The 17,294-nt window shown below is 41.7% G+C and overlaps 1 protein-coding gene across 2 annotated transcripts in view; it reads right to left on the reverse strand.

The window, feature by feature from the left end:
- Nucleotides 1-15,630, reverse strand: part of gpc1b (glypican 1b) — a 69,134-nt gene extending 53,504 nt beyond the window's left edge. Inside the window, exons 1-2 of one of the 2 annotated variants that reach the window (XM_020649337.3) lie at nucleotides 15,514-15,619; nucleotides 14,832-15,388 (exon numbers count right to left, since the gene is read on the reverse strand). In XM_020649337.3, coding sequence (XP_020504993.2) covers nucleotides 14,832-14,994 — 163 coding nt within the window. In that variant the 5' untranslated portion in view covers nucleotides 14,995-15,388; nucleotides 15,514-15,619. Of the gene's footprint in view, nucleotides 1-14,831 lie in introns of both variants that reach the window. The other variant, XM_020649338.3, reaches the window with a different exon arrangement.
- Between the last annotated feature and the right edge of the window lie 1,664 nt (nucleotides 15,631-17,294).

The following is a 17,294-nucleotide window of genomic DNA, read 5'->3' on the forward strand; positions in this document are numbered from 1 at the left end:
CAAAACAATGAAAAAAATGAAGCTCTAGCTAAGTACTTCATGTTTTCTCTGTCAGTAGGAGCAATAAGAGTATAAGAAATGATGCTTTGTTGAAATAAAGATAAAGCAACACACAGGAAAACAAAGGATGGTTGAAACTCAAAGTGGGTGAAAGTATCTTTTGCTTTAGAAGCCGTACACATCATCTCTCGCTCTCACTTTATCACGGAGGGAAGGAAGGAAGGAAGCGAGCACATGAAAGATTTAAGAAAAAAAGCTTTTAGTTTAAACCAGAGCCCAGCCCAAAAACACTCTCTCAAGACAGATGGGGAGGGATAGAGGGATACTTACTAGCTTTCCTTCAAAAAAGCCAATTCAAAATCAGAAATAAAATCACTAGAAAAAACTGTTTAACATCTAAACACACAGACATTAGCATATGCTAGCATCCCTATCCATATAGACTTACAGATGCTGCACCTACTCTATCACCTTGTGCATGGGCAGTTCAGACAAATTGAAAAATGCACAAGGGGTGAAACTTGCACCCTTAAAAAAAATAAGATTACAATCCCGCAGATTTTCACTTTGTGTTGTTCTCTGTACACTGACAGTTTGTGCAGTGACATTTAGCCAGCATTATGCTGATTGTAGGTCTTGGGTAGGTCCATAACAGCACCAATATAAAAAAAAAAAGCACTGGCATAAAAGCCTTCCTCAAAAGCTACTGTCAAACTGACCTTGAATGGAGCACTTAGCGTCCATCTATTTAAGTGAAATTAATTATAATTATATTGCTCACTGATTGGCGTACAGCTCAGCTATTCACAGAACATGTTTCCAGAATGTTCAATATGTCCTACATGTAATCCTGCACACTGCAGCGTGTCATTGAAGTAAATAACATATTCTTATTAGTCACCTTGTCTGGTGGAATTGAAAAGTTACATAAAACAAGACGTAAATTATCAAAATATGTAAGCAGAGTTTCACATTAGAGTAATGCAGAATGACATTCATTCACATGTTTGCATAGCACGAGTCTAACACACACATACTCACTCAAAACCTACAACACACAAGCACATTATACACATAACAGACACACAAGGCAGCCAGCCGTGCACTGAGCGTGGGTTGACAGAGTTCTTTTTAGAAGATGTAAAATATTTATGAGAGACGATTCTGCAGGGGAGGAGGAAAAGATGAAAATAGTGAGGGAGTGATGGAGGGAGAGCAAATAAGGGGACGAAAGAGACGATGACGAGTGGGTCTGACCGAAACGCCCTCCGTTACGGCTGAGCGGAAGAAATGCAAGCTAAATAAGTCATTGTCATTTCAAGTTCATTAGCACACGGTGTGCCATTCCCTCCTAGGAAGGGGGTGTAAAGGAGTGTTTGTTCATCAGCAAAAACACCTGAAATAAAAACTAATATTGTGATTTATTTCAAGATTAAATTATTTATAGATAAGAAAAATATGTGATGACACATATACAGCATATCTTTCATTGTAGCCTAGGATCTAGATCATTAAAAATATCAGAATGGTTAAAAAAAAAAGTGGGTTTTTTTTTAATTGACTCTACCTTTGAACTATTCTTCTATCTTTTCAATTTAAAAAACAAAATGACTCATAGAATCAGACAGCAGAGCAGGAGAGGTATATGATGCTATACATTGTATCTACAGAGGGGATAAATGGTTTCCACGCAGGGCCTGAAATTCTAGATTTTTAACATTCTGAGATTTTTAAACTTGGGGAGATTGTATTCAAAGCTTAGAAATACTGTGGTGAGGTTTTGTTTGGTTATGAAACAGACTGAAATGATGGCTGCTGTCTCTAAGTGACCTACAAAAGCAAACAAGACCATCAGAAGAGTATTGATTATTTCTGTATTTGTTTTGGATGCTTGTCATCACTGCCACTAGATCAGTGTCAGAAAGATTTTACATCTTACAGACCAGAAGTGCGTTTGAAAACATTCAGAGTGATGAAATTGATTTTTAAATGACCCATGCCTCTCTGTGCAGCCTTTGCCTTAAGGCAAATGTATGTATGAAAGTATGTTTTTTAGGTGCATAAACAACACAACTTATGGCAAGTCTGTTGTGATCTACTTGTGCAGGCTTGTTAACGACATGGCGTATTGTATCCAAAACGCTGCATGATGCATATCCCAGATGCAACTAGACAACCTACGCAAGGAGTACAGAGCGAGGGGAGTTGTCTGCTAGTTTATCTTGCATGGCAATCTTACCGTGAATAAAGAAAATTTAAATGCTTAAATGGTCTGTAACACTTGGCAGCTTTAAATATACTTGGGCAGGCTGCCCAGTTATATATTTGTGAAGGAAGCGCTGTTGTCAGACAGCCACGTTTGCTATTCACAACACACCTACCAAAATGTGTGTATTTATGTGTGTGTTGTGGAGGGGGACAGAGAGCAACCTGGTGCACAAGTGATCCAACACTTATGTCTCTCATTCTTTTGTGCATTACCGACCAGTCTATCCTGTACCAAACAGTCAAAATTCAGGCCCTGTTCCATGACTTTAGTCAGAAAGTGGGACACAAAGAAAAATGGACTAGAACTAGTAAATGTGGCTGCTAAAGAAGAGGGGACAGATAGAAGAAGGAAAACAGGGAGAGAGTAGGGTGGAAAACATTTAAAAAATAAGGATTTTAGTAATAAAAAGCTAATCCTGTTCCAGCAAACAGGATGACAATTGCCAGTAATTACATATTTCCCCCTGTAATTATGAGCTTTTTTTATGCACCCCACTTCTCATAAAGCCTCAGTAATCCTCTGGTCAGTCCTGCTGCTGCGCCTTCACTTTCTTTACCTCTGGATCTAAATAGCTGAGCATGGTCAAGCCCAATAAGCAAAACCCCCACAAACTACACGGGGCTTTCCTTAGCCACAAATAATGCTTGAGAAATAATGCCACATAAAACCAGATGTAACTATCTAATTACATAAAAATGTGCTGAGAAAGCACAAAATCCAACAGGAGATGACAGCTGGAGAGGACTCAGAGAGAAAAGGACGAGAGCTGCTTCACCACAAAGTGGGAGATGGAGATAAAAAAGAGGCTGCAGCACACAGCTACAGCAACTCATTTGGGTATTCTGGTTTCTAGAAGAACTAATGTTATGTGGGGGTGGGGGTGGGGGTGGGGGTCTCTGCGTTTTAAGTCAATTATACAGTGGAGATCCCAAAAATGTACCAGATGGAGAGGGAGACATGCAGAAGGATCACAGAGCACTAAAGCCTGGAAAAACTGTGTGCGCAAGGCTTCCAGGAAGCCAATAAAACAACACACAGATTTCACTGTAATTACATTCAAAGTAGGAGGAAAGGAAGTCGGGGGACAGTTAAAGTGAGTGTGGGAAAATGGATTCCCAAAGGAGGATTTTAAATGAAAAACTTAAACTGTTCTCCAAAGTGTAACTGAATCCTTAAATCACTGACTTTTACACAATGAATTTATCTTGTTTCAACACATCTTTGCAAAAGCCCAAAGGGAAGACAGTTCCTTGGGTGCAATCATGTGTGGCCTCGTAAAGATTTCCTTCGATTTTTAAATCAAAACATATGGTTCTAATGTTCAGATAAAATTAGATCAGACAAATATGGAGCCATTAAAATCATAGACAAGTATCTGAAAACAAACTAACAATGCATTTGGAGCACATCTGTGAGTATGCAGTAAATTCAGCATGAAAAATAAATGAATTTCCACCTTCCTCTGCAGGGCCAGATAGTGGAGGGATGAGCGTGATAAGCGCCCTGCAGGCAGAATGGGCTTAGAGAGAAAAAAAAAGAAAGAGGGGAGAAAACAATAATGATAATAGAAAGTAGTGAGAAACAGTTTATCTCTATTAGAGGAAAAAAAACTCCAGGAAATTATGGACGGCGAGCAACAATAAAGAAAAGCAATGCCATTGTGTGGTGCCATCTTGAGCAGCTTAAAACAAACTCCTCAAAAATGAGCAATTTGACAAACCAAAGACGTAACTGTCAGAGAATGGAAGATTAGAAGGAGACAACAAGGAAACGTTGACTATTGCATCCCAACCAAGTTTGGAATCTCAAAAAAGATTTTGGAGAAAAATGTGTGCACCGGCTCAGGGAAAGAAAGCAAAGACAAAGACGTAATTCACAAGTCCTGAAACACCTGGGATTTCTTGCAGAAGCCCAAACGCTGACAGATAGCTTGATAACTTTCAGTCCGATGTCTGTGCGGCTACTCCTGCACTGTTTTATTCTGCGGATGTAGTGTCTTTAATAACAACCTCTGTGTGGAAGAAAGGGCCACTGTTGAACAGAGCAGAACAGAAATGATTGCTTATCAAAGGGAAGTGTGTAGTTGAGGGTGTGTGTGTGTGTGCTGCTGCTGCTTCTGTGTGTCCTATCTTTATTAAATCTGTATTATGTGTGCCAGCCGCTGGAGCAGCAAGGTGCTGGACACATTTCGGGGCGTTCAACATTTAGACGACACCTTTCTGATTTTATCATCTAGTCCAATCTGTTTTTATAAACAGGGGGAATCTCACATCTCTTGAATTCCTATTTCTTCCTTCTTTATACATTTCAGAGATAACAGGCTGAAGGCTGTCTGCATCACAGAATATCCATCTATTTTATATCAGGTATCAGAGTTGGATCAGAAGGGGGGGGGGGGGGGGTTTGAGGGTTTTATAGTGCAGCCAGGCTTCAAAAAAGAAAGCAAAGGGCAAAACATTTTAAAAGACAAATTAATTCAAAGAAAAGAGGACCGAAAAAAAAGACAGGGAAACAGCCTTAGATGTACACTGCTGTTTCACTGATTTTGACATCTGGCTGTCATTGAATCAAGGACAGGGCCTCAAGCAAAACGAATAATGACAAATATTACTGACACATAAACAACGTTTTTTTTCCTTTGCCCCCCCCAAAAAAATCATTCATATTACAAAATGTCTTATTAATAATAATAATAATAATAATAATAATAATAATAAGAAAACACTGTTTGGCAGGCTTAATCAGCTCAAGGTGAGCTCATGTGTTCATGCCTCAGAAATGTAAAACAAGGATTGAACATGAAAAACTCATCAGCATCAAAATCCATGAAATCAACATGTGTTTATTTGTCCCTTGTGTGCCAGCTAAATCTGTTGCCATAGTTCCATGTGTGTGTGTGTGTGTGTGCGTGTGTGTGTGTGTGTGTGTGTGTGTGTGTGTGTGTGTGTGTGTGTGTGTGTGGTGTAGGGCGTGTCCCCCTGAAAATTCATACTGTGTGCCCTTATTTAATAGTGGGCGTCCTGATTTGGGCCTGCACCATCTGTCAAGAAGCGGGGGGTGGTGGGGTGTGGGTAAGAGGAGAGCTATAGGGAGCCATGCTAAAGCCAGTTCCTTGTCACTTCAAATACTCACCTAGTCTACAAAAAGCCCTGCTGGAGGGGACAGGAGGTGAAACACACACATTTACATAACTGATGAAAAAGGGTACAAACACACACACACACACACACACACACACACACACACACACACACACACACACACACCAAATGAAAAGGAAGTGCTTTAGAAGTGGCTTTAGAAGTCATCACACATCTGTTGAACACACACATACTGTATGAATCCTCTTTCATTTGTCTATAGATGCCCTGGGTTCAAACACACACACACGCACACACACGCACACGCACACGCACACGCACTGGTAGAGACAGTGAAGGCTCTTGCTGTGATGAGGGAATAGTTCTTCTGACACAACCAATTCCTCTGAAGACAAAAGAGGAGTCAGACACCAACACACTGCAGCTCTCAGAGGAACAATACATACACACTGCCCACCACCCTCACCCACACACACACATTTACAAACACGCCTGTTGCAAGTACACTGCAACACCCTGGTTGCCTTTTGTGTCTGTGCGTGTGTGTCTGTGTGTTTGTTTGTGTGTGTGTGCTTAAGGGAGCGGGAGCTCTGTGTGGGATCTCCTACTCTCTCACATTAGAGAAGTGACAGGGAACTACAGAAACAACGAGCACAGACGGAAAAGAGAGCAGCTAAAATGCATTCTGGTCCGAGGAGACGGCTGCTGAGACATGTCAAGGGAGTGTGTTTTTTATTCAAAAAGGCAATTACCAGACTCTCTGGACCTTAATTTCCTACCTTTGACACTCTGTGGGAACGTGTTATGGTCATTTTCTGAAATTAGTCACAGAAATAAAATGGAAAATTGTTGCATAATTGTCAGCTTTCTTGTTTGTTGGTTGAGAAAATGAATCACAGTGGCCCTCACTTATCAAACGTACGTAAGGCAGTAAGTTCGGCACTTATCAAATCTACGCTACGCTCAAATCCCACGCCAGGTCTCAGTTCGTGTACGCACGTATTCAACTCAGTGTGGACTTGCAGTGCAGTGAATCTGTCTGTGTCGGACAATCATTAGATCATACTATAACAGTGCTTGTTAAGACAGGCAGATAGAGGTTCACAGATTTACTGTTAGATAAGATAACTCATCTAAAATGTATTTTATATTACGCTTCACCTCAAACGATCACTGTAGGCTACATTGCTTTTTAAATAATGTTGAGCATCGCAAGCTGTCTGGTGATTTATTTGGTTGTGTGTTTTATTTGATGAATTTACGTTTGTTTAATCGATTTACTTTACAGATTAAAGATTAGAGAGGCTGCTTTCAGTACAACGTTCATGTGCACAGGAATGTCGCTGCAGAAAATATTGAGACAAATTAAAACAGAAAACTAAACACAGTTACTTCCAGAGGATACTAAATACAACTTTTAGCCTCTGAAATATGAAATATTGAAGAATACAGTATGTTCGGAAATTTAAATAATAAATAACATGCGTCATTGCGCAGCAGACGCACATGGGCCCGACTACGTGTGACATAATAACGAATAAAGAAATCTGGAGGCTGTAAGACGGAGTCAGGACCTTCTTGTAGCCTATGTAAGTGTTAAATTCTTATGTTTGGAAAGTAGGCTAATCGGATGAGAAGTGCACATTGCACAGCGTTTGATCAAACACTTTATTCATTTGATGCAGGACGATTCAGGTTTCTCTTCTCTTTTAAAGTGTCATTAATGGCGAGCACGGAGCCCGTTAGTGCAGCCGAAGTTATCTGACACAGATGCAGGTTCGCCTATACCACTTTTGCCTGATATTGAAGCTGAACTGATGAAAGAAGCCACTCGCTCCTCGATCTGGGATTATTTCAGGTGGGGTCCGGCTGGCTTCCCCAGGTCCGGGTGCTGCTTCTTTTAAGACCCGCAAAACTAGGATACATTGTAGCGATCGTATGGTCTGACCACCTTTTTTAAACTAAAGGTATAACAATTTGATTATATTATAGCCTAGATTATGTACGTTACATATCACGGATGTAAAATTAATTATTATTTGGTTATCCACACCAACGCTGTTGAGATTTCCATGCGGGCGCATTTCTTCTGAAGCTCTTAAATCCTACATTTCAGGCTGCCAGACAACACAATGTTATTCCTCTTTACTTCTCTTTGTTATGGTGTCACTCATTTCATATCTCGTTTCTCTTCTTTGCCGTATTAAGTATCTCCTTGCCGTAAACTACGGGGGCGAGGACAGCTGAACCGTGAATATATAGGGCCGTGGTATTTAAATGACGATCGTTTCCAGCCGCCACACTTATCAACACCCGGTCCTGCGTACGCTGTGATCAGACAGCTACGCACGTTTCATAAATCCCACGTGGACCCTATCGTACAATGATTTCTACACCCAAATCTGCGCTGAGGGCCAGTATGTGTTTGACTTGTTTTCCTTTCTTTTTTTTTTAAAGGAAATAGAATGGAAAACTGTTACTCCTTTGTTTCTGCCCAAAAATGTATCAGATTGAGTCTGGTTTGAGTTTTACTAGAAAAACAGGTTAGCGCGTGCAAACTGCGAGAAAGGTTTCTCCATCCTCGTTCCCACACTACGCAGAGTTCAGAGCAGCTTAGCATGTTTGGACAGACTGCCCTCCAGATTTTCATGTTTCTAACAGGCCACAAGAGTGAAAACAATTACATAAGAAATTGCAGCACCGAACACGTTTTTTTTTCTTTCTTTCGTCAAAGCAGCCATTTCCTTTCAGCTTCATCTTTTCTCTTTCGCTATTTACTTAGCGCTGCTTTCCCTACATATAGCTGGTCACAGGGCGGAGCAGGGACTGGCAAAAGCAAGCACACCAGGGCAGCCCACGTCACAGTCAGCAGTCAACAGTCATCGGCCCTCTCTCTCTTTCTCTCTCTGGTGAACATCAAACACATTGTGGTCTGTTTCATGCTCCCTGCAGCCCATTATGGCTTAATGCTTCAAGAGGCATCTTACTGACTTCAGCATTTTAACAACTCCAACATATTCAATCGGTAGGCAAAAACACGCGCACACACACACACACACACACACACACATTCACAGAGATGCATGCACACACACACACACACACACACACACACACATTCACAGAGATGCATGCACACACACACACACACACACACACACACACACACACACACATTCACAGAGATGCATGCACACACACACACACACACACACACACACATGCACATGGACAGGCAGAGGCAGGAGCCCAGATGCAGCAGAGATTCATACACTTTAAACTGCAGTCCAGCCATGAGCCTGCACACTGTGATACGGAAACAACTGTTGCTTTCGCTTTAATCTGTGTGCAGAGGAAGGCCGACAGATGCACGGGGCTTTATGCTGACATTAACCTTCAAATAAGCCTCAGTCCTCTTATCTCCAAGTCACTTAATGGCTTCCATTCCACGTGGCTGCAATATGCAATTCAGTGCGATCAATTACTTATCCACAATATGGAGAATAACAACAGCATATCAGCGGTGGTATTAATAGGAAGAGATAAGGTTACTGTCCAGAATGGCCATAATAAAAATACTGCAGGCTCATCTCAGTACACACACACACACACACACACACACAGTTGACTATTTATGGATAGGTTTGCTCTGTCCCGTCATTCTTCTAGAGCCCCCTCTTTGACAAGAAATATGAAACAATGCTAGCTTCATGTGTTTACGTAATTTTTCAGCAATCATTCAGTATTCTTCTAAAAGGCTTGCATTTCTTGTGGGGTTTTGGGCTAAGCTTCTGTACATGGAGTGCACGCACTAACCACGAGGCTACAGGCGCCCCAACTTCCTCCCTCTTTTGTCCTCTTTCTTTCGCTATCAAGGGTGCGCAGTGATCTTGTGGATTAAACAACAAAAAAAGGTCAGAAATGTACTTGGATGGCCATAAATATACCTGTGCGGCCCATTCAAGTACCGTTTAAGTGTGGGAAACACTGAAGTGTTGACCGAGTATGATTGCAGTTCTTTTTTTTTTTTTTTGGAATAAAAATGAACCATGGGTGCTGTCTTGAGTTTGGAGGTGCTGATAAATCAAATGTCCAACAGCGGGCTTTTTCTTACATGCATCCCCTCGCCCCTTTTCCCCTCTTATTTCCTGACTGTCTCTGCTATATCCTCTCTAATAAGGGTACAATTGTCCCTGAAGCTATTTCAAATAAGGAACTTATAAATGGAGGTGTTATGACACAAACGAGTAAAATTGCCATCATATTTATAAAACAATGTGTATATCTGACTGTCTCCCAGTTCTCCATAGTGTGCCCTAAAATGCAACGGTATATGTAGCAATCTGTTTTGGAACGTTTCAGAGAGAGAAAAAAGGATCGTACTGTTTCCATGTGTGACAATTTCCATTCAATCAGCGAAGTCCACAACGTGCAGTGTAGCTCTTCCAAGTAACTTCGCTTTTTCGCCAAGTGAAGTTTGCAATCGATCTAGTTACCAGTAAAATAGTCGAGTTCTGACCCTACAGTAGCGTTCTAAGTTAAGAATGAACCCAGCAGCGCGCTACCAATAAGCCTACAGTAGTGCTACCCACCTCCGCTGGTCACTTGATGTCTTTAATTGAAGAGTCTTAACAATCAAACAAGCGCAACACACGGTATATTTATTAAATCATATACTACCATTTTCATTAAATGCATGATTATGAGCTAAAGAGGGAGACAAGCTGTTGAAAAGTGGTTGCAGCCAGCCTGGTCAATGTTGCTTTGCATCCCTACATGTTTCACACAGCTCAGTGGGGGCTTAGAACACACAAAGAATGGGGGCGTATTTTAATTTGCAACAGGTCGCGCGCAGTGAGTGTTGGTGGTGGCTGCACTTCCAGTTATGAGGGCTCATACCGTATCTCAGAATTTAATATAGGCATATTGGTTGCACCAGTATAAAGGAAACACCTACTTTGAAGTGATGAAATAATAGGTTTTAAAAGTGCATCATCTCAACCAAATTTCAAAGTACTTTTGTTTCCCTTTTTCCAGATTCAATCTCCATGCCCACTGATACAGACTGTGGGTTCATTTTGGGATTACAGGCTAAGAAACTAAATATGTACATGTGTAACACTTCCAACAGTGCAATATGCTTAGAGGTCAGTAAACAAATGATAACTCTGTGAACATATTTTCTATAATATTATCTGGCAAGAGAGTTTATTGATAAGGCCTAAAGAATGATGTGACAATGTCGGTTGAGCAGCCTCACAGGGGGATGCACAGTGGAGCTGGAGGGTATTAAGCTAACTGTTGTGGAGATACTGTATAAGCATATCCACAGTGATTAAAAGCTTAAATACAAACAATATTGAACTTGGTGTATATTTTACTATTGACAATAAACAGTCAAGCCAGCCTTTTGAATTGCATATGATGCAGAAAGTATCTAGACTTATCTATTAAGTGATTTTCCAAAGGAATATTTCCTTAGTACAAAACCATGACTGGTCAGCTATGTTTTTTTGCTGCAAGTAGACTCCTATCTAAATATGACCTCCATCTAAAAAAGAATAGAAGATGGAAAAAGACAAACAAGCAGTCATCATCTCATCACTACAAAGATGTGAGGGGGCTGGCAAAGGGAACGTTTTTTCTGTCTGTGTTCAAACGTTTGCCCTTTTTTAGCTACAACACTGCAACTGCAACTAACATGAACAGATTATATCAATGTGCGGTCAAGCTGATGAGTTAAAAACATTGACATTCTTTTTGTTGTGAGTAACCAAACAGACCAGCCCATATTTCCAGCCACAAGTCCATCTTTAGTCAACACCAGCTCTTAGCAGGCCTGGTGAGCAGCAGATCCTGTGTCATTAGCCACACACTGGTTAGAGCTGACACTTGACTCACAGTCAGCCTGTAGCAACCAGCAATCAACAACAACACAAATACAGCACAGGAAGGCCAATGCCATAGCACAACATTTGTAGCCTTCCTGCAGACGTCTCATCCAGCTTGCCTCTGTGTGTAGGCTTATGACATTGAACATCTAACACTCATTGGCTGCCAGCTGCTTTCAATGGGTGCCTGGCGCCTCTCTCTTTAAGGGCTGATGAGAGAGAAAAAGAGAAACAGAGAGATGAAGAATGTCATCCCCCTTGAAAGACAAAATGATAAGTCATCGGGACTGTAATGACGGGGGGTGGGCAGAGAAGGGGCAGCGCAAGGGGGAGACAGATGAGCATTATAAAAATCAATCATCTTTTTTGGGGGGGGTAAACATCTACAAACAAAAAAATATGTTTCCAAATTTGATTTCACCCACAGGAGTGAAACTAGCGTCATTACACTCATGTCAAGCGCATCAATCAGATCGCTTGATTACTCACAAGCCATGGCATTTTATTCTTGCTCAACTAATACTGTTCTCAAGGTCTACTAAACACCACTTCAATACAATGATGGCAAACAGCTCAACTCGAGAGCTTTTGCTAAGAGTGGCTTTTCTCCCAGGGAAATTGCTTAAGAGAAGGGGATCTATCCAAGTTGTTAGATGAGGCGTATCGATGCGAGAGCAGTATCTAGGAATCTTCTTTCACCGCTGACTGAGCATAATCAAACAGGGACTGTGCAAAGGGATGGGTGATCCGTGTTCAGAAGAATGGATAACTCTCCTTTTTACCTAAAAAATTCGGAAACTTTACTGTTACAAATGAAACCTAAAAGTACAACTTTTTAATCACATTTTTCTTTTTTTTCAGACTGTTCTGAGGCTATATTTGCGCATGCCTTCATGTTTGATCTCACACGTTATGTGCCTCTAAAAATTTAGTTTAATATTGAATTCAGAAGCACATTCGCTACTTTGTGTGCCAAGGAATTTTATCTCATAAATTGTGCTACAGCGCTGAAAAGGATTAAAAAAATTGCTGCAAGGACAACATTCTCAGAGTTTGGGATGCAGTCGTGTCTCATTGTCCCTCCCAAGACTGACTCATGGGGGTGATGTATACATGCCATGTGACCTTGAGTCAGGCCAAGCCAGTAATGTGTTTGGTTGATCATGCCCTGGTGTCACCACAGGAAATATCCTTCTGTAAATGTCAGGGATGATCCTCTACATTCAGGTGGCTCGTAATTTGGAAGCGTAAATTACAGCTTTCATATTTTACTGAGGTGTTTAATATGTCAGACTGGAGCGGATGAGCGGTTATTTATGCTTGAGAGCCAAGAGGCGGGGGGGGACATGTGGAGAAATATTGTCAAAGCCAAATCTCCACTATCCTCTATCTCCCGTTTTCTCTCAGTTCTCTATCTATCTCATTCTGGCCCTCAGCGTCTGTCTCACTCCCTTATTTTCACTCTTACTGAGAATACATTGACCTCAGACTTAAGTAAGCTCCACATCATTGATTAAAACAAGAGGGATAGCTAGTGTCAGGACAAGACAGATTTGCTCTTTAAAGCATTATGGATTACAGACATTTTAGAAGAAAAGGGGATTTCTGAGGCACTGGGGCTGCCGTTAATTCTGTCGAATGATTCATGAAGTATGGGCGATCAATTAAATTAGAAGTGTCCAGTTACTTCTTCGCCTTCAGTATTTTTTGATATATGGTGTGATGACATGAGCTAATGGTTTCATCACTTTACCGCCCCAGCCTCAAATCTTATAATCTCCCTGATCAGTGCAATCGCTGAGAAAGATCTACTTTAGATCTTTGAATATCATGTTCCTCAAAGACGCAACATTAATGCTCTGTTAATGCATCAAAGTTGCAGATGATGACAGTTAAAATATGATTGAAATCTGAAATCTGAATGGTGAGAAGCCCACAGTACTTAAAAAAAAAAGTTTTTTTTCTGTCAAGACACATTTCTGAAGCCTATACTATCAGAAAATGTTCATCCTGGGAGTGTGACCTTTATGTGAAAACAGCAGAAAGTCAGCCTTGTAGCATTCAGCCTGTCCTAATGCTCAAACATTGCTGTCTTTACAGGGGAGGAGAGTTTATCTGCTGTCACAGGAGTGTAGCACACTGTGGAAAATGAATTAGACAACATAGAGGAGGTGAGTGACGCAGAGTCTACAGAGGCTGTTTGAGGAAAGGGAATGTTATCAGATTGGGAGGAACTGCAGCAGGGTTACAGGAAGAGTCATTGAAGAAAAAAACATGATGTGTATTTCATGCTATTTTACAGCAAGTAAAAGACCATGAATTAGTCTAAGTATTTTTTTGTGTGCTTTACTTTGGAAAATAGTTGTATTCACTGAAGTATTAAGTTTTAAGGGCCAAAGTTGAGTTGAGTTATTCTCTAAATCTGTAGACAGAAAGTGGTTGGGTAAGCATTCACAGCCACAGTCTCATGTCTTGTCCATGCATGTACCATACTGTAACTGTAGAACCTGAAAATGCAGTAAACTGTGTTTGTGTGTGTGTGTGTGTGTGTGTGTGTGTGTTCATGTATATGAAAGCAAATTCCAGGAAAGGCACACATGTAATCATCTGAGCTGTAGAGGGGCTTGTGACTGTCTGACATCAGACCATGAATGACACAGTGAGCAACATCGTGTTTGCGTTGCTACAGCACACGGTCAAGTGACTAGCTGGTAATTTCTATGGAAGAAATTCCCCGAACAAACACCAGTGAGCTGAAAAAAGATGAAAGATCAGGGAGTGTCTTCAGTAGGAGCAGCTTAGTTCGGAGTGAGTGGGAAACTAAGAGGTGCTGATCCTGCATCCTCGCGTTTCAAAAAATGTCAAGTGTGAGAGAGTTTTCAAAGGAGTTTCTCTTGTTTTTGATCAGAGATCAGACAACCAGATTGCCTGTGACATGTCTGTACTACTGTCTTAATATCTTTTCAAAGCTGTGTTTCATCCTGACTGAGAGATAGCCGAGAGCTAAAGCTCCTCTGCCTCACCATGGGACATGAAATAAGTGTGACTTCAGGTTTTAAAGGTGTAAAGATAGAAACTGGGGTTTGCTCCCCCTCGCAACCAAAACAAACTACAAACATGCTTCATTTCCAGCTTGCGGATAAGTAGACTTATTTTTAAGTCACTGTCCTGTAGCAGTTTGTGCAGTGCAAAATGCATTACGTGCACAACCTAGTCATTCATTTCAGGATCATTCGTTTCCACAGGATATGTCAGATCTACACACTAACACTTACAATAAATAGTGCTCCTGCAGGTGCAACTTTGGCCCCAAAATAGACTAACATTCCTGGGGGGGGTGGGGGGGGGGGACTTGCAGAGGGATTATGGTTCTCAGTGGCAATGAGTTCATAGAAACTGTATGATACTTTACAGCGTGTTGAACATATTATGTCTAAAAAAATTACTACAGAGAAGTAGGATAAGTACAAAATCCTTAAAATGGAATATAAATATCAGTTTTGGTGACAAAATAGTGCACACAACATGACAACAGCAGAATGTTCCATGTTAATATTTAAAAGAGTTTACCTGATATTTCTGACTGAGGGACCCCATCCAGAACGAATCCTTTCCCGCTATAAAACTGCCTGATGTCCGAACAACTCCTGGCTTTGCTGGTCCCTTTGTCCCCATAGGCTGGTACCGTAAGCGAGCACAATGCCACCAGAGCCGCTATGATGAAGGAATCCATCCCGGCCGTCTGCTCTATGTGAACTCGGTCAAGTGCAAATCCGACTGTGCTGAATCCTAAACGGAGCGAGAGACTCCACTGAAGTAGCCGCTTGTCAATCACAGCTGAGCGCTGCTGTCGTGCGTAAAATATCCTCCACCTTCTTTTATCCCTCCTGCCCTTTTAGTGCGTCTGTGGAGTCTCTTGGTGCTCTCCGCGCGCGCTGCTGTACGGCTCAGAAGCAGACTCTTCACAGAGCAGATGTCCCGTCTCTTCCCGCGACAGGACAGCAGGTTTTTTTTTTTTTTTTTTTTTTTAATTTCCCCCCCCAAGTAGTTCTGTCTTCTCACGTTGTGCCCAAAGATGCGTGCAGATCTCCTCTCTCGTATATCCCCTGTTGGGGTTGGGGTTTCTCCTATATTGGAAGAAGTAAGAGATAGAAGAATGGGGTTACGCAGTTACAGCTGAAATTATTTTAAGTCGCATCTGAAAATAGCTGTGCTGACGCGGTGCAGTCAGGTTCTCTCGCCGCGCGCCTACCGGCTCTGACGGCTCGTGGGGGAGCTGAGGAAAGAAATACGCGCAGGCAGCTACTGCACCGCAGACCGTTTCCAGCTTTCTGAACGATGCTATGCCAGCGCTACCACTCTGTTGAATGAGGGGAGGCGGGGGAGGGAGAGAGAGGAGTAGAGAGAGAGAGGAGTAGAGAGAGAGCGAGAGAGAGAGAGCGAGAGACTAAGCAGTCCTTCGTTTCCGTTTCATCATCTGATTTAAATGTTATTTTTAGATTTATTTTTGGAATAAAATGATCGTCAAACAGTGGAAGGGGTTGATTTTTGATTCTTTCGGAATCCTGAAGTGTCACTTGAAGTGTGCACGTGGTGTTTAGAGCGTCATCTGCTCCTCAGTGAAAGAATGTGCTCGACGCGTTCCAACAGCTTGATCACCACCAGCCAGGTGTCACAGGTGAACTGTGGGCGTGCCCTCGAACCCCAAGTACACGCCCATCTATAGGCCTACTACAGGTCAATGCTGAGTACACGTCTCCTCCATGCACTCCTGAATCTCCGAGTATCTGCATACAAGCACCATATCACTCTTTAAGGCGCAATTAGGCGACAAGTCAGCACCTGCCCAGGTTACCTGTCACCTGCTCAATGCCTTCATTATCCCGGGTTCTGTACGAGTGTTGGAAACATCACTGAGTTATTTAAAGCTTAACCCTTTTTTGTTTTTTTCTTAATTTACACAGAACGTTGTTTTCTGATAGGAATGCTGTTTATCTATTCGGATTATGATGAAACCCATTCGACGCGTATTCATGTCTCCAGGGAAAATGTTCTGTTTATAAAGCAGGCTATAATTCATAGTTGGAATTTTTCTGTTTATTCATTACTGCTAAAGGGATCACTGACAATAATTTCCAAGCTCAAGGCCAAGGAAGCCAGTGCTTCCTTTTGATTGCCAATGGCAGTAATATGTCCAAAACTAATGCTTATTTTCTGAAGGGATGAGTTCACTCATTTCAGGTTGTTTTTAACCCAGATACCTATATCTACAGTATTAAGTAACAACAGTGCAAATTTCTACACTCACCATTAACAAAAAAAACTAAATCTAAATTCTTCACCCCTTCACCCATTGGCCATCGCTTGCACACTGTAGCGGAGTCACCTGCCAATCAGTGTAGATCTAAAGACCAGGGTCCACCTGAACTGTCCCAGCCTCCAGAGCTTGCTTTGCTTTCGCTGCTGACCCCACTCATGAGATAAACGCTCTCGTCCTCCACAGCTACTTGAAATTCCAGCAGTTTGCGAGGGTCATGTAGCCTATAATAACCATGCATATTAACATGCACAGTGGTAGGTATAAACTGTCTACTATGATAGTAGGAACCCACAAGATGTACAGCTGATGTGATGTTACTCTTAGGATAAGTGTGTTGGATGAGCAGTAACCGGGCATATTGTGCTCTGCTCTTACTCCAAATAATGTGCCTCTTTAGTCATCTGAGTGTGTGAAATTAAAACAGACAGCGTTTGACGGTGACACTCCTGTGGGAGATGCTTTTTAAGGATTGTTTGCGGAAGAAGATGCCACCACACATTATCACAGTGACACATGGAAAAACTCCTGAGCTGCCTGAAATAACCAGAGACAAACACAAGTGAGAGGCAACAGAGAGAGAGAGAGATAGAGAGAGAGAAAAGGCAGAGAAGAAAGACGGAGCCACATGGCAAGTAGAGTCATTTCCTGCCTCCAAATCATTCTATTTATGATGGCAGACATTGTTTATGAATACATTAGGACACTATCCTCTA

This window comes from Labrus bergylta, chromosome 4, assembly GCF_963930695.1.
Source record: "Labrus bergylta chromosome 4, fLabBer1.1, whole genome shotgun sequence".
NCBI classification, from domain to species: Eukaryota; Metazoa; Chordata; class Actinopteri; order Labriformes; family Labridae; genus Labrus; species Labrus bergylta.